A 19,031-nucleotide genomic window follows, 5' to 3' on the forward strand; every position below is an offset into this window, starting at 1 on the left:
CAGGAGTAATTAGAATGTAGTCTATAGAGAAATATCTTTGCTATAAGGGACATAGACATGACAGTACATGCTTTTGGATAAAAATGGAAAACGAGATAGGCTCATTTTGTTTCACTTGAATTGCCATTACTCGCCAGTGCGTTGAAAGAATAGATTGTGTTCCCAGAAGAATTACGGAATGTAGAACTTTAAAATAATCTCCCGTGATTTCAATGGCAAAGGACAGCGTTTGTGTTTCATACAGTGTTGATATTTGAAAAAGCTCTTTTACTTCTTCCTCATTTGTAAAATACTGCAGGACCAAGAATTATTGTTTATCTGCAGTGAAAATCTGGAAATGACAACATTTTTGAAGTAGTACTTTTGGGTAAAATTATGTCAGTGGGAAATAAACAGTGACTAATCAAAGAAATTAGAAGCAGCTCATTTAAGCCCCTTTCATTAAGCATGAAGATGATATGGTAAGTCTAGAAGAAAACTTCTCAGCAGTAATCTTTATTATTATTATAAGTAGCAGTAAGAGAAAACCCCTTTGGTGTTGCTGAGATCAGGAAGAATTATACGCTCCATGTTCAACATTGTGTCATGTCTGTATCCTGAAGCAAACTTGTAGCTGACCAGTATGTCAGTGGGCTGTCGTTGGTCTTTAGGACAGAGGTATGCACATATTTTTAATGAGCAACCATTATAATATCCAACCTCACACTCCCCTTTTCACATTTCAGGTAAAAAAAAAAAACTGTATCAGAATAAATCGTCAGAGTAAGTTTTGTTTCCATGTCACTGTAATCTCTATCTTCTTTAACTGTTTTTAATCTTTTTTCACTCTCTAATTCAGGAAACTTCGAGCCACATTGGATGAATATACTACTCGAGTGGGACAACAAGCTATTGTCCTCTGTATCTCACCCTCCAAACCCAACCCTGTCTTTAAAGTGTTTGGTGCAGCACCTTTGGAGAATGTGGTAAGAAGACTCAGATGTGTTCTTAGATACTCTTTGCTTTCTGTGGGTGGTTGTTCATTCTTTTGATCCTCCGTCTAATACAATAGTTAGTACTCCTATCCTCCCCTCATCCAGGGGTGGGAGTGGGACTCGTTTTCAGGCTACTTTATGTAGATCAAAATAAAAAGGATTATTTCTGTTTTGTTTTGTTGTGTTTTAAAGTAATCTCTACACCCAACATGGGGCTCGAACTCACAACCTCAAGATCAAGAGTCACATGTTCCATCAGCTGAGCCAGCCAGGAGCCCCTATTTCTATTTCTATTTATTATAACAACATATTCTACCCTTTCAGACATTCTGTGTGATACATATGTTGCCATCTATCAGACGCAAGTGGGGAAATGTTATTATGTTTGTTAAGAAACCAATGCAGGTTTTGTAAGAAAATTACTGATGTATGTCAGAAACAAAGTGGGAGATAATTCCAAGATATAAACTTTGTGAGACAAATCTCAGGAAGCATTTTACTGATTGCCCTTATTTGAGTTGCATGTTTAAAATCTCTTGTGTTTCTTCAGAGAATCGATTTAGCATTCTGCTTCAATTTTGAAATAGAGTTGAGCATTTTGGTTGCCTAACTATCCATAGCTAATTTGATAAAGATAATATTTTACCCTTGCATACTTATGCTATGTGAACTGCTTTTCTCTGGCCAAAATAACTTTGAATGATGAGGAGAATAATGGTCATGCATTTAAATTGCATTTTGTTTTTATGAGGGTAACATTTATTAGCTAAAGGGATATTTATTAGATTTCTCCCATATCGAATATAGATATTTTGGGAGTTTATGACTGATTAGTAATCAGTTGAAATTTTGTTTATTGGTTGTTTTTTTTTTTCACGTACAAATGTTGTGGTTCCTTTTCAACATTTTTGAGTTTTCCCAAAAATTCCTGAGGCCCTAGAATGGGATGCATATTAGGACCTTTCCTTAGAAGAGTATAGTAGAAGGCTTCTACTTCAAAATGGCCCATGATAAGCACTCATAAGTGTCATGATGTTCACAAACATGAAATCTGGGCATGTCTTCTTTTCTTCAGTATTGAAAATTTTAAATAATTTTACTACTACTAATAGTAATGTGATCGATGAAAAAGACTCATCTAGGCAACTCTCTAGCTGACTCAATCAGTGGAGCGTGTGTGACTCTTGACCTCAGGATTGAAGTTTGAGCCCCATGTTGGGTGTAGAGATTACTTAAAATCTTTAAAAGAACATAAAAAAGACAGTTCTAGGAAACTGTTGGAGTCCTCCATAGCATATAAAAAGATATAGACTATGAAACAGAAACAAATCATGGTATAATACACTAGACTAAGATAAAAAGCAGTAGCTATTTTTTCATGACTGACATTTAATAAATACAAACTAAAGAATAAATACCAGTAGAAATAGAAGCAGCATATGTCTTCCAGAACACTAAAGAGGAAAAAAAAAAAAAAGCCAAGTCCTTGTAAAAGACAAAAAACAAAGGAATTAAAAAACAAAACAAAATATGTAGAACAAAGTAGTTTAAGTGAGGTCAACTAAGTCTGTTATAAATCATAAATATAAATGAGTTAACTTCCTTGAGAAAGATTTTCTTTCAGATGGAACAACAGTAATCCAAACCAAAACCCAACCCCATTTAATTTATATGATATACTTATATTGACCACTAATGTTCAAAGTGACTGTAAATGATACCATTAAGAAAGTGAAAAGACAGTTCACAGAATGGGAGAAAATATTTGCAAATTATGTATCTGATAAATAACTTGAATCCAGAATATATAAAGAACTTTCAGAATTCAACAATAAAAAGACAGCCCAATTTTAAAATGGCAAAGAATCTGTCACTGTTTGCAGATGACATAATACTGTACTTAGAATATCCTAAAAACTCCACCAAAAATCTATTAGAACTCATAAATGAATTCAGTAAAGTTGGATGCAAAATTAATATACAGAAATTTGATGCACTTTATACACTAATAACAAAGTAGCAGAAAAAGAAATGAAGAAAACAATTCCATTTACAGTTGCACCAAAAAGAATCAAATGCTTAGGAATAAACTTAACCAAGGAGGTGAAAGACCTGTACTCTGAAAAGTATACAACAATGATGAAGGAAATTGATGACAATGCAAACAAAAAGAAGATTTTTGTTCATGGATTGGAAAAATTAATATTGTTAAAATGTCCTTACTACCCAAAGTAATCTACAGATTCAATGCAATCCCAATCAAAATACCAATAGCATTTTTCGTAGAAGCAGAACAAAAATCCTGAAATTTGTGTGAATCCACAAAAGACCTCAAATAGCCAACGCAGTCTTGAAAAATAAGAACACAGGTGGAGGTATCACAATCCCAGATTTCATAATGTATTACAAAGCTTTAATAGTCAAAACAGTATGGTACTAGCACAAAAAATAGACACATAGATCAATGGAGAAGAATAGAAAGCCCAGAAATGAACTGACTGTTATATGGTCAATTAATCTATGACCATGGAGGCAAGAATATACAATGAAGGTATGAAAGTCTCTTCAAAAAATGGTGCTGAGAGGGGCTCCTGGGTGGCTTAGTCGGTTAAGCGTCCGACTTTCGCTTAGGTCATGATCTCGCAGTTCGTGGGTTCGAGCCCCGTGTCGGGCTCTGTGCTGACTGCCAGCTCAGAGCCTGGAGCCTGTTTCAGAGTCTGTAACTCCCTCTCTCTCTGACCCTCCCCTGCTCACGCTGTCTCTCTCTCTCTCTCCTAGAAATAAATAAAACATTAAAATAAATAAATAAAAGTTTTTAAAAAATGGTGCTGAGAACACTAGATAGCTACATGCAAAAGAATGAAACTAGACCATGTCTTACACCATTCACAAAAATAAACTCAAAATGAATTAAAGACCTAAATGTGAGACCTGGAATCTATAAAACTCTTAGAAGAAAACATGGGCAGTAATCTCTTGTACGTTGGCCTCAGCAAGATATTTATGGATGTGTCTCCTCAGGCAAGGGAAATAAAATAAAAGTAAATAAAAGTAAAAATAAATTATTAATACTACACCAAAATAAAAGGCTTTTTGCACAACAGAGGAAGCCATCAACATAATGAAAAGCCAACCTACTGAATGTGATTCAGAGGATACTTGTAAATGATATATTTGTTAAGGAGTTAATATTCCAAAATATATAACGAAGTTATATAACTCAACACCAAAAAAACCAAACAATCCAATTAAAAAAGGGGCAGAGGACCTGAAAAGACATTTTTCCAAAAAGAACTACAGGTAGCCAACAGATACATTAGAAGATGCTCAGCTTCATTCATCATCAAGGAAATGCAAATCAAAACCACAGTGAGGTATCACCTCATACCTGTCAGAATGGCTAGTATCAAAATGACAAGAAATAACAAGTGTTGGTCGGGATGTGGAAAAAAACAGAACACTTGTGCCCTGTTGGTAGAAATACACTTTGGTGCAGCCACTGTGGAATACAGTACGGAGATTTCTTAAAAAGTAAAAATAAAGGGGCACCTGGGTGGCTCAGTTGGTTAAGCATCCAACTTTGGCTCAGGTCGTCATCTCATGGTTCATGGCTTCAAGCTTTGCACTGGCAGTGTGGAGCCTGCTTGGGATTCTCTGCCCCTCCCCCACTTATTCTCTCACTCACTCACTCTCTCTCTCTCAAAAATAAATAAAACTTTAAAAAAAATTTTTTTTTAAATAGAAATACCAGGGGCACCTGGATGGCTCGCTCAACTCTTGTTTCAGCTCAGGTCATGAACTTACCATCTGTGGGTTCAAGCCCCACATCAGGCTCTGTGCTGACAGTGTGGGATTCTCTCTCTCTCCCTCTTTCTATGTCACTAAACTGCTCGCTCTCTCTGTCTCTCTCTCTCTCAAAATAAATAAATAAACTTAAAAAAAAATACTATACAATTCAGTAATTCCACTCCTGGGTATTTACAGAAGAACATGAAAACACTAAATCAAAAAGATATATGTACCCCTATGTTTACTGCAGCATTATTTATAGTTGCCAAGATATGGAAGCAACCTAAGTGTCCCATCATTGATAAATGGGTAAAGAAGAGGTACTGTATGTCTACAATGGAATATTACTCAGCCATAAAAAAGAATGAAATCTTGCCATTTGTGACAACAAATATGTACCTAGGGGGTATTATGCTAAGTGAAATAAATCAGACAGAGAAAGACAAGTATCATATGATTTCACTTATATGTGGACTCTAAAGAACAAAACAAACCAAGTGGAAACAGACTCTTAAATACAGAGAACAAATTGGTGATTGCCAGAAGGGAGTGGTGGGGGATGGGCAAATGGGTAAAGAGGAGTGGGAGGTACAAGTTTCCTATGGAATGAATAAGTCACGGGGATGAAAGGTACAGTATAGGGCATATATTCAGTGGAATCATAATAGCGTTGTATGGTGAAATAGCTACACTTGTGAGCATAACATAATATATAGAGTTGTCAAATCACTATGTTGTAATAGCTGAAACTAGCGTAAATTGCCTTTACGCTATACTAAAAGTTTTTTTAAAAATGGCAACAAACCTGAGTACATTTTTCTCCAAATAGATAGGTAGATAGATAGATAGATAGGGAAATGGCCAGCAAGTATATGAGCACTAATGATGAATAGTCATTAGGGAAATGAAAACCAAAACCAGAATTAGACACCACTTGACATTCACTAGGATTATTATAATCAAAAAGATGGACAACAATAAGTGTTGTTGAGAATATGCAGAAGTTGGAATCCTCCATACATTGCTACTGGGAATATAAAATGATATAGCTGCTTCAGAAAACAGTTTGGCAATTTCTTAAAATATTAAAAGAAAAGTTACCACATAACCCGGCAATTCTGCTCCTAGGTTTACCCAAGAGAACTGAAAACAAATCTTATACACACCGTGTCAATAGCAGCAAGACTTAACACATAAAACTTACACATGTTATTTTTAGCAGCATTATTCATAATAGCCACAAAGTAGAAACAACCCGAAAGTTCATCAACTGATGAACGGATAAATAAAATGTGTTATTCTCCATACATGGACTGTTATTCAGCAGTAAGAAGGAATAAAATACTGATAAAAAGCTATAGCAGGGATGAACCTTGAAAACATTGCACTAAGTGAAAGAGGCCAGTCACAAAAGACTGTGTGTTGTGTGATTCGAAGTATGTGCAACATCCAGAACAGGCAAATCTATAGAGATGGAGAGTAGTTTAGTCATTGCCAGGTTGGAGGGGTGGGAGGGAGGAATTGAAAGTGACAGCCAATGAGTATGGAGTTTATTTTAAAGGGGATAAAAGTGTTCTAAAATTAGATTATGATGATGCTTGCACAAGCCTACATACATACTTAAAAAGGTTGAATTGTACACTTTAAATGGTGAATTGTGTGGTCTGATAGGCTGAATAATGACCCCCAAGGATATCCAGGTCTGAATCCCTGGAACTTTTTGTGTTACCTTGTATGGCAAAAAGGGCTTTATAATGTGATTAGGTTAACAATTTTGAGATGGGGAGATGCCCTGGATTATCCAGGTAGGCCCTAAGCCTAACCATACTCTCTTTATAACAGGGAGACAAAGGGAGATTGGTAAAGAAATAGAAGATGTCTTGGTAGGAGTAAAAGGTTGGATGGAAGGGAAGGGGTCAGGGGCCAAAGAATACTGGCGAGGAGCAGCTAGACAAGACAAGGAAATGGACTCTCCCTAGAGCCTCCAGAAGAACCAGCCTTGCCAATAACTTGACAAGTTCACTTAGCCCAGTGAAAAACTAAGAAAATGAATTTCTGTTGTTTTAAGCCACTAAGTTAGTGATACTTGTGTCAGTCATATGAAACTAGTAGGTAAGGTATATGAATTATAATCTCAATAAAGCTGTTAAAGATGTTAAAAGTAAAATAATAGGCAAAGGCATGTCAGACAAATGCCTACAAAAATAAATCACAGATTGCAGCATTAATATCAGACAAAGCCAAATTCTCAAGACAAATGAGTATTAACTGAGAACCAGAGGTAATTTGGTATTGATAAACAGCATAAATTTATATCAAACCTTTTATGCCTCAACTACCATTATAGGAAAGTGTGTAGAACAGAAAATTACAAATATAAGAAAAAATAAAAAACAAATGATAATGGCAGGAGGCCTTAATAATCTTTGTCAGGTTAAGGAAAAAAACTGTAAATAAGAATATAGGAATCTGAATAAAAGAATCAATGAGGTTAATATAGAAGATATATATGCTAGTCTTGTTACTGCAGAAGGAGATAATATGCCATATTTGAAAAAAATAACACGAATGAATTATAAGAATTGACCATATATTATTATTAGGCCCCCCAAAATCTTAATAAATTATAAAATGTAGAAATTGTACAGCCATGTTTTTTTATTCAAGTAACTACTTTAATTTTGTTTTTCACCTAAAACTACAAATCTCTCTTTTTTTAAAACAAGTATAATTAACATGCAGTATTAAATTAGTTCTGGGTACAGAATTCAATGGTTCAGTGATTCTGTAAATTGCACAGTGCTCAAAAGAAGTGTACTTTTGAATCCCCTTTATCTATTTTATTCATCCCTCAGCCCTGGCAGCTAACTGTTCTCTGTATTTAAGAGTCTGTTTGTTTAGTTTCTTAAATTCCGCATATGAATTTGTCTTTCTCTCTGACTTATTTCACTTAGCATTTTACCTTTTACATACATCCATGTTGTTGCAAATATTAAGATTTCAGTCTTTTTTTTATGATGGAGAAATATTGCATTATGTATATACACCACCTCTTCTTTATTCATCTATCTGTGGATGGACACTTGGGTTGCTTTTGTATCTTGACTATTGTAAATAATGCTGCAGTAAACATTAAAGGGTACGTATATCTTTTCAAATTAGTGTTTTCATTTTCTTTGGGTAAATGCCCAGTAGTGGAATTATACAGACCATATTTTTTTTAATTAAAAAAAAATTTTTTTTAATGTTTTATTTATTTGAAAGAGAGAGAGAGACAGTGTGAGGAGGGGAGGGTCAGAGAGAGAGGGAGATACAGAATCTGAAACAGGCTCCAGGCTCTGAGCTGGCTGTCAGCAGAGTCTGACGCGGGACTCGAACCCACGAACCGTGAGATCATGACCTGAGCCGAAGTCGGACGCTTAACTGACTGAGCCACCCAGGCGCCCCATACAGACCATATTTTTGACCATAGTACAGGAAATTTTGAACTTAATATTAAAAGATGGATAGGAAAAAATGTTCGGCCACATGGAAATTTTAAGATACTAATAAATACATACATACATACTTCTTAAAAGAAAAACTTAATTGGCAAACTGTTTCAACAAACATAAAGCACTCTTCCTCTCTCTCTCAAAATAAATAAACTTTAAAAAAATTGGGGGTGTGTGGCACCTGGGTAGCTCAGTCAGTTAAGCATCTGACTCTTGATTTCAGCTCAGGTCATGATCTCACAGCTTGTGAAATTGGGCCCCGAGTTGTCCTGTGTTCTGACAGTGTGGAACCTACTTGGGATTCTCTCTCTCCTTCTCTCTCTGTGTCACCCCCCTCCACTCGCCCTCAGTCTCACTATCAAAAATAAATAAAATTTTAAAAATGTAAAGCAAAACTTAAAAATTATGATTCAAAATGGTACTCAAAGGAGTATTCACTGCCTTAAATTTGTTTATATACACAAGAAAGATGGAAAAGAAATAAACTATCGAATTCAAGAAGCTGGAAAAGGAATACTAAAATGAGTCTAAGAAAAAAATAGGATAGACATGTAGAAGAAAGGAATGAGCCTGTGAGCAGAGAAAGTAGAATTGTTACATTCCATAAATGATACTATGAAAAATCCAATGAAATAGAAAAATGTGTAGCATGCTAGTTGAGGAAAAGGGAGAAGAAAGCAAATATATAGTCTTAAAAATTAGATAAGAGTTATAATTGCAGATATGAATAGATTGAAAATTGTAAGGAAATGCTGTGCATTAATTCTTTTCTTATAAATTAAAAATCTCAACTAAGTGGGGAAGTTAGTAGGAAAGTAAAATAACTAAAATATACCTAAACCTCAATAGAACAATAAACATGTACAAAATTGAAAAAGTAATTAAACTATATCCCTCAAAGGGAACACTATGCTTTGATCACTTTGGATGACCTCTGTTAACTTTCAAGGTACAGGATATTCCTTAATCTTCCTATACACTGGTGTACAAAGTGATATTAAATAATCAGAGCCATTATTTACCATAATAAGTATGTAATGTATTACACATAATCTCTTGTTAATAACCGTTAAGGAAACTATTTAGATTTTATAATGTCTAACATTCATTGAGTGCTTACTGTGGTATATATACTGTAGGTATAACTATACAATAGGTATAATCTCATTTAATAATTTTTAAAACTGATATTTGCATTTTGTCCTCCTGCCTGAAGGCATCCTTAATCTTCCTTTTTGCTTTTCTAGCTAGAAGCTGCTGAGAACTCTAGAAAAATTAAAATTCAGTAGGGCTGTTCAGTTTTGGAATATGGATTTCAGATTCAAGATTGTCTGTTATTTTAAGAGCTTGTTAAAAGGGGTTAGAAATTTTACTAAGGCTTTTAATAGTTGATGTTAAAATGTTTTTAAATATTTTTCAGAGTTCTGCTCATATCACCTCCTTGGCCACAATTGGGGTATATAGCAAGACACTGTAAATAAAATTCAATGACTCACAACAAACTGGAGTTTTCAAATTAATAATTTGAATAAATTAATAACAGCAATTACAGTTTATTGAGTATTTTTAACGTGCCTGTTTTCTGCTAAGTACTTTATATTTATGATTTTTACGTAATCATGACAATAACACTATTTTATATATATATATGTATGTTGTTATTTGTGCTTTACAGATGTAGAAATTTGAGGGTTTGAGAGCTTAAGTAGTTTGCTCAAGATTACATAGTAAGCAGTGAACTAATGATTAATATTCTTAATATATAAAGAGCTCTCAAAAATCAATAAAAACATGAACAGATGAAGGACAAAGACCCAAAGATATGATTGAATACGGATTCACTATTAGGTGATATTAAGGAATTGTGTTATTTTTGTAGGATGTGATAATTGTATTGTAGTTATATATGAGAATGCCCTTATCTTTCCAGGATGCATGCTAAAGTATTTAGAAGTGGTGTGGTCTAAAATATACCTTAAGTGGTTAGCCCAAAAAATATTGCATATGTGTGTATGTGTACAGATGGCAGAAGTAATTATGCCAAAATATTGACAATTGAATCTAAGTGGTGAGGGTAGAAGTATTTATTTACTGTTCTTTACATTTAAATTTTTCATTTAAAATTATGTTTTCAAATGCCCAAAGACAAAAGAGAAAAAGACATAAACAGAAGGAAGAAATACAAATGTCTAACAAACACAATATTTTCAAAGAAATGAGAATTAAAACAGAAAGCCGTTTTACATGGCTTGGGATGGCAAACATGCAAAAGATGTACAGTTTGCAATGTTGGCATGTCAGGCAGTTTAAATTGATGTAATTTTCTACAAGGCAGATTGGCAGCTGGCATAAAAAGTGCCCAAATGTACACTTTTTAACCCAGCTTTCTTTTGAAATTTATCTAAAGGAAATAATTGGTTAAAAGGGCAAATAAGTATATATATTAGTCACTATACTCTTTATAGTATTTTTTAAAAATTAAGAATAACCCAAATGTTTAAAGATAAGGGATTAGTTAAATTGATGGGTCATCCAGAGACAGGACTGCTATCCCGCCCGATGACATAGATCTTTCTGTTAACATTTTCAGATGGTGATGACGTATTAAGTGAACAAAGCAGACTATAGAACCATACAAAGAGTTTGGTCCTACTTTAAAAGTAAATCTACATTGTATATGTGTTTATGGAACTGTTGAATGCAAAGGATTCTGCATTTGTGTAGTATTGCAAAAAAAAAAATAGTATAGTAACTAACAGATTTATAAAACTTTGAAGTCTACATATTCTCAATCATTCTGGCAATAACCTGGAGATGTAGGGATATTATTATTTTCATTTTGCAAGAGAACACTGGACCAGAGAGGCTAAGTGATTTGCCTAAGATTCTCCAGCTTCTGAATAGTAGAGCCACTGTTGGGATTTGGGTTCAAGATTATGGAGTTTTACGTCTCCCATAGGTTTGTCTAGGGCATTAAATATGGGGTTTCACATTTAATCTCATTTTTTTAGTCCTTGCCTTCTCTTCTAAAATAGAACTACCTTTCAGTTCTCCACAGTCCTATGAAAGAAAGGTCAGGATGGTTGTTATAAAACAATGCATTATAGCTACTGCTAGCTTCTCTCTGGGGAGGAAAGGAGGCAGTTTAAAGGGCATTACTCTGGTGATGATGAACACCAGAAGGCACTCCTCCTTTCCCTTTTCTTGGTCAGACCCGCAGAAACAACAGGAGAGGCCATCAGGGCACCTTGGGGGTGAGTGAGTGATGGAGTAAAAGATAGTAGGACATAGAAGTGAAATTTTGGGGGTTCACTGGTTGAGTAGGTAAAGCATGTGACTCTTCATCTCAGGGTTGTGGGTTCAAGCTACACGTTGAATATAGAGATTACTTAAAATAATCTTTTTTTAAAAAAAGTGAAATTCCATCTATATGTTCATATGTTTGAATGCAGTTTTAAAAAAGAAAGAAAAGTTATTTCTATACATTGAAGACACAAATAACAGAAAACAGACATTATCAAAAATACTTCCAAAAGATTGTCACTGAAATAGAACAGAAAAGAGAAAAATCCCCTAGGTATCTTAATAGCCCCTCAACTTGAGCAAAACTATAAACTTAAATCTTCTCCTCCACCAAAAAACAAACAAAAAAATCTAATGTCTGTTTCAGTGTCTGTCTCTCCCTCATCCGGTTATGCAAGGCAGAAGCGTAGAACCATTTCTGGCACCTCCCTCTCTCCTTTCCTCCCCACACCCATTATTTTGTTCTCCATTTCCTAAATAGCTCTCAAATTTGCCCAATTTTCTCTATTTCCATTGCCACAAGCCTGGCTCCCAACTCTGGTGTCCATCCACTTCCCTTTCAGCAGGAGGCCTCTGTGTGACTCTCCTCAGCCCCAGCCATGCCTTCCCCCTCCTCAGCTTCTCTCCACTCCAGCCACAAGAGTCTCCGCTCATTCCTTTGCACAAACTCTGCTTCATCCCTCCACAGAGCTTTTGTGTATGCTCTTAACTCCAATTTGCTCTCTTTCTGACCTCCTTCCTCACCTTATACTTAAGAATTCAGTTCAGTTGACACTTCCTCTGTGAAGCCTTCTCTCACCTCCTGCACAAGTCATAGCTTCTTGTTCTAGCCAAGGCTCTCACCGCATCTCTGTCTACTTACTACAGATGCACTCTTATTTGTGTGATTATTTGATCACTGTCTGTCCCCAGCTAGATTGTGAGCCCCAAGACAGGAGGACTGGATCTACTTTGTTGTCCATTATGCTCCCAGTGCCGCACATTCCCCCTGCCACGAGTAGTTGCTCAGTAATATTTGTTGAATGAATGAAGCACCTTAAACATCGGCAGCACTCAGCAATGCAGATTTGGTCTCTGGGCTCTAATGCTACATTGGATCTCAACTGAGACCTTGAGAAGTAAAGAACAATGAAATTAGCTTCTGTTCTTCTTTATAGTACTTGTCCCGGTTTGTATTTATACATTTATTTTTGTGGTAATACTTGTTTGTCCTATCCACTAAATAGGAATATACACAATAATGGGACACTGTGACTGATAAATTTGCTTTCCGTTTTGTCCTCAGCCCTTCCTTAGCACAGTGCCTAGTATACAGGAGATGAATAATAAATATTCATCATTATGATGGTTGGCTGGCTGGAGGAGCTACCGGGTTCAGAGATCGCATATGCCATGTCTATATTTGTAATGTGGGATAGTGAAATAAAACCAGCTGAACTCTCAGAAAGAGCCTTCAACCCTGACATAGAACAAGATATCCTTCTCCAGAAGCTCAGGGTTTCTCTACATTGCTTGGGATCTAGACTTTCAGATCTAACGTTCTCTGCAGTGTAAAACCTTTGTCTTCTTAAGCCTCAGGTTTTAAAACAAAAAACAAGTTAAAAGACTTCCAGAGCAACTCCATTGAGTGTTTTGACCCTTTCTGATATCTTTCTTAAGTAAACATGTGGCTCCCATAGTAAAACATAGCATTACTAACATTTAGACAAGCAAATTCAGTATTCTCAATGGGCTGGTATTAAACTAGAGTGGGCATATATAACTAAAACTCCACATTCGTGAAAACTGTTTATAAGCTTTGATTTTTTGTGTACTTCTCCACATGGATTTTTCCTACATGTTGCTCAGTGTCCTCATGTGTAAAATAAGGGTAATACCTACCTCACTGGGGAGCAGTAGAAATTAATTAAAGTTGATTATCATCCCCCTATATATGTTTATAGAGAGCTAGCATGAAAAGCATTGGCAAATGGTAGTTTTTTTAAGTTGCCGTGCCCTGAGGGCATTCTCTTGGCTCACTGCCATGTCCCATACTTTTATAGGCATGGTAGAAATAGGCCTAGAAATACTTTGCTGAGGAACAGAGAGAGAATTTCTCTCCTTTTTCAGAAGAACTTGAGACGGAGCTCTCTCCTCAGAGTTAATAATCCATAGCGTTTAGATGGGGATACACTGGAAATGACTAACCAGTTCTACAGGTACAGAAATTAGTCAGTCATAGAGGCAAGAGGTAGCTCTGGGGCTGTCACCAGCTTCTTTGAAATATCATCCTTATGTCTTCAATTCCTCTTTCCCAGTAGATGGGTAGACTCTGGAGTTGGTCGTGATTTCTTGTTCTAAGTCATTCACTTTTTTATATAAATTTTTAAAAATAGCTTTGAGTTGGAAATGTGGCAGCATATTTAAAAAATAGTAAAGAATACCATATGGTTTCCCTCATGTATGGACTCTAAGAAACAAAACAAATGAACAAAGAAAAAAAAAGAGAAACCGAAAAGCAGACTCTTAACTTTAGAGAAAAACTGATGGTTACCAGAGGGGAGGGAGAGAGGGGGGAATGGGTAAAGCAAGTGAGGGTGATTAAGAGTACACTTATCATGATGAGCACTGAGTAAAGTATAGAATTGTTGACTCACTATATTGTACACCCCAAAATAATATAGCACTGTATGTTGCTGGAATTAAAATTTTTAACAATAATAAAGTAAAAAATCTTGATTTATCTACATACCTAACAAATAACTAACACTGTTAGATACACAGTATGAGATAAGAATTCCATCCAAGTCCTTTGAGGTTTCAAGGTCCAAAACTAGGGATCCAGGAAGCAAGGGGGAAAATTAGGGATCTGGACTGAGGCAGGGGAGGAAAGAGGCTAACATTGGGGCTGGACAGAATAGGGTGAGGCCAACATAACTTCCCGGGCCAGAGCCTGTGGCGTAGCTCCGCGCCGGGTGTGCTTGAGGATCATGGGTCTGCGGGCAGCTCTGCACTGGGGCCTCTTTTTGTTACATACCTCAGATGACAATATATTTTTCATTTCCGAGGAGCTCATAGGTTAAAAAAAAAATTTTTTTTTAATCTTCCATGAGACCTTCCTGAAAACTTGTCTTTTCTCCAGAAAAGCTTCAGGTATACAAAAGAACTATGATATCTTGTCTGGGACTATCTTTGCTACCAGACTAAAAGCCCATTGATATTATGGTTGTAGCAGCCAATTCTTAAATCCTCAACAAGCACTTTCTGTGCCCAGAACTCTAATGGCTCTTATAAATACCCTAAACACTTTCCATCTCTGGCAATTATAAGAATGTTTGTTAATATATCATCTGCACGTGTTTGAATATGTCAACTATTTCATAATATATGTTAAACAAAAGACCCAGTCCCTGTGCTCAGCGATGTCACACACTAGTTGAATATGGGATATACAACAATCTAAGTGACCATTTGAGTTTTTATGAATTTAAAAAGGACTAAGAATTGTGGCTAGAACACTTAGGGATTTTTCTTAAAGGAAGTAGAAATTGAGTTGGGCCTTGAAAGATGGATAATGTTTGGATAGGAAGCAGAATTAAAGACCCAGAGGTAGAAAAGAACTTGCTAGATGCAAAAGTTAGTGAGGAAACTGGCCATCTAAGAGGGTGCCGTTACCATAGTCTACAGAGCTGGGCAGGCACAACTGTATCTGGTGGCCCCGGTGGAAAAGTAGGGAATGATTAGAAAGGTTGGAACACTGGACTGAGAGTTTGGACTTCATCCTGTGAGAAGTGGCGAGCTGTAGAAGTGGTTTTGAGAAAAAAAGAAATGATAGCTAAGTGGCTGAACATACAGGCTTTGGAGCTAGATAAAAATTAGCATGGTTTTGGGGCGCCTGGGTGGCTTAGTCGGTTAAGCATCCGACTTTCGCTTAGGTCATGATCTCGCGGTTCGTGGGTTCGAGCCCCGCGTCGGGCTCTGTGCTGACTGCCAGCTCAGAGCCTGGAGCCTGTTTCAGTCTGTCACTCCCTCTCTCTCTGACCCTCCCCTGCTCACGCTGTCTCTCTCTCTCTCTCTCCTAGAAATAAATAAAAAACATTAAAAAATTTAAAAAAAAAATTAGCGTGGTTTGCACCTGTATTGCTGTTAAACTAGCCATATGATTCAGGGAAGTTACTTAAGTTTATTAAGCCTTGTTTTTCTTAGCTGTACAATGGGTATACTAGAATTTTCCTTCTAGAATTATGGGAAGATTAATTGACATAATATATGCAGTACTTGACACCTAGTAAGTGATCAATAAATCATATTCAATGTTTCAGAAACTTATTTTCACATAGTCCCAAAAGGGCTGAGGTTTTTTTTGTTTTCCTCTCTAATAAGCTTTTTAATTTTTTTAATAGTAAAAATTTGTTTTCAAGCAACTCTTATGTTCAAACAAACAAAATGTAGGATTCCAAGAATTAAAAGTGAGTGGGCTGAGTTTTTTTTTAATACTTTTTTTTTTTTTAAAGTAATCTCTATACCCAACGTAAGCTTGAACTCACAACTTTGAGATCAAGAGTCACATGCTCTACTGACTGAGCCAGCCTGGCACCCTGGGCTCAGATATTTTAAATGGCATTGGTCTATAGGATGAATCGAGGGAAGAGAGATTGGTAGATGGACTAGCTGCTTTTGTTTCTAAGTGGTTTTTAACTCTGTAAAAACCAGTTAGTTGACAGTAACATTGGTATGAAGTAATAAGTAGAAGTTCGTTTTTAAAATAGAAGTTGGTTTTTAAAATAGAAGTTGGAAAAAACTCTATTTCCTCATATCTGTGACATCAGCGTTAGAAGATGCACCATTATGTATGCACCATGAAGAAAGAGAAAACATTGACAAACTCTGGCAGTGCTTATCACTTAAGACTTCTTATTTTGTATGTATTGAAAGAACTTTTTCAAGCTTATTTAGGCATAGATTTTAATCACATTGCATTTTTATATAATACGTAAAAAGGAAAAGGAAAGTGAAATAAATTGATACTCCTAAAACTTCCTCACTTTCACAGCTCAGCGCTTCCGAATGACTTCTTGTTTCAAAGACATCATTGGCTGTGGCATTTCATTAATACTGCCCTCTGTGCCATCAAGAGCATGGGTGGTGCTACGTGTCTCTAGAAAGTGCTCTGCTATTGTCTCCAACTGCAACACGCTGGATGCTGGGGCTTCTTGATCTTACCGTAAATATCACTGGGGAGACTATCCAACTATAACAAGACTCCCATTCTTTTCTCAAATGGTGCTCAATGGTTTGTTGATTGAAAAGGCAAGGGATTGCATTGCTCCCAGAGATAACAGCCATGTCCATATGTGCAGGAAGTGACAGCTGTGCCCCAGGTTGCCTCATCCACAGCAGTTTAAAGATGTATCCCAGTTTCAGGGGCACCTGGGCGACTCAGTTGGTTAAGCGTCTGACTTGGGTTCAGGTGATGATCTTGCAGTTCGTGGGTTCGAGCCCCATGGTGGGCTCGGTGTTGGCAGCTCAGAGCCTGGAGCCTGCTTCAGATTCTTTGTCCCTCTTTCCGTCCCTTGCCTGCTCACACTCTGTCTGTCTGTCTCTCTCTCTCTCAAATTAAAAAAAATTTATAAAAGAGGTATCCCAATTTCAGAGGACTGATAAATATGAAAAAAAATATCAGAGTTGATAAATCAGATAGAATTAAGGCACTAGCTTGAGAATTCTGGGAAACTTGACTGAGCAACCTTAAAAATACTGTGGTCACAGCTGAAGTTTTGTTGTAAATTACTCAGGAATGCTCTACCAGCAGTTTTTTTTTTTTTTGATACTCAAGATATTTTTAAGGACTTAACATGGCACTGATAAGTTTAGCAAATGCCTGGGTGTGAATTCCTAGAATTTTTCCAATCCATAAAAAATGACCAAAATTGTTTGAAACTGGCTGATAATGTATTCGTAATAATCTAATGATTTCCTGTCTTTGAATACCAAGTGTTTCCAGTACAATGAAATTTATTTTTATACTATGATCATTCACTCTTAGTGTGGGCCTACATACTAATATAATGATTTGACCTAATACATTAAAGTTCAAAGACCAGAACTTAGGCTTATAAGATTGAGTTTTTCGTCGGCTGGTAGTGTAAAAACTCTGTATAGGATACAGAAACCTAGAGCACAGAAAATATAAATCCTTAAGTTGGCATGGCAACACCAGCTGCTTATGTTATAATAAATACGCTGGCAATGATTTTTCAAACTTTCTTTTTTTGTTAGAAACCAGGATAAAACTGAATCTCTAGGATGATAACAGTTCTACACATTTGTATTATTTTTCTTTTATCCCCTTCATTGTTGACCTATTTGGAAGGTTCTACAACTGCAAAAGTTGTACTTCATAGCCAACAATAATTTATAGTTTTCCACATGCATGAGGGGGCGTATGGGAATCTTTCTTTTTTAACCTTCATAATGAGATACTTTATAAGGAAGTTTGTCCTGATCAGGGTCCAGTCTGGAGCAGAAAACCCGGGACCCAAACATTGCTGTAATTTCTGGGATCCCTCATTTTCTCTTCCCTTATTTCCTAAGATAATGGCTGAGCCCTAAAAGCAAGTCAGAGCCCTGAAAGCAAGTTAATTTCCTACCCCATCTTGTCACATTTCCAAAATTCCGTGGCTTCCTGGTTATCCCCAAAGGTGTCCTTATCCCCTCGTGTGTTCTTGTAAGTGAATGCACCCATTATTGGTGGTTGTCGGACCCTATGTCTGCCTGCTGTTTCTGCTCATCATGGAGGAATGTGTGTATGTACAATGCGCTGCTGTTAAGTCTCTGTCTTTGGAGAAACCTTTCACTGGTAGTAGAAGGAAAGGAGTCAGAACAATGACACCTGGTTCAGACCTACATGTCTGAGCTACAGAGGTATCATGGGTTTGAAGTTGACCTCTGTCACCAAGGAGTACCAGAAAGGAGGAAGGCGTGACCTGCGGGGCTCTCCCTTGGCCTTGGACCTTATACCGATAGTGGTACCTTTGACGCACAGCTACAGTATATGCTTCTTGTTGTTTCCTCCAGTGCATTCAGCCCAGCCTCTCGAGCACTGAATCACCTGTTGGGTAGTCTGGCCTTGCAGGAAAGTAGCAGCAGTTTCAGATAGGTTGCTTAGAGTTTTAGAGATGCAAGTCCTTAATGATCTTGGAAGTGATTTTGGTGATGAACTGCCACAGCCAGGTCTTAATCAGATGGCCTGGGAAACACAGAATAAGGAATTCCATTCCTATTAGGTCTGCAACAGGTGATGGGGCCAGTGTTGACGGAGACAACGTGATTTTAACTGAGAAGCAGTGTTTCTGTTAAGCTTTTTCCACTGGCTCCTTTCTACTGATATTACCTGTAATTTCATCATCTTTTTACTTAACTCTGTACGGTGTGATGTCTTTGGGGCCATCGGGTATTTTTATCTGCTCTTTGTAGAAGTGTTTGTTCTTAG

At 36.6% G+C, this 19,031-nt stretch overlaps 1 protein-coding gene across 4 annotated transcripts in view; it reads left to right on the top strand.

The window, feature by feature from the left end:
* NRF1 (nuclear respiratory factor 1) overlaps positions 1–19,031 on the top strand; it is a 145,628-nt gene that overhangs the window by 60,800 nt on the left and 65,797 nt on the right. For all 4 annotated transcript variants that reach the window (XM_039243645.1, XM_039243654.1, XM_039243671.1 and 1 more), the window contains exon 4: positions 839–965. In XM_039243645.1, the coding sequence (XP_039099576.1) occupies positions 839–965 (127 nt within the window). The remainder of the gene's footprint in view (positions 1–838; positions 966–19,031) is intronic.

This window comes from Hyaena hyaena, unplaced genomic scaffold (genome assembly GCF_003009895.1).
Source record: "Hyaena hyaena isolate Hyena2069 unplaced genomic scaffold, ASM300989v1 scaffold_8, whole genome shotgun sequence".
Classification (NCBI taxonomy): Eukaryota; Metazoa; Chordata; class Mammalia; order Carnivora; family Hyaenidae; genus Hyaena; species Hyaena hyaena.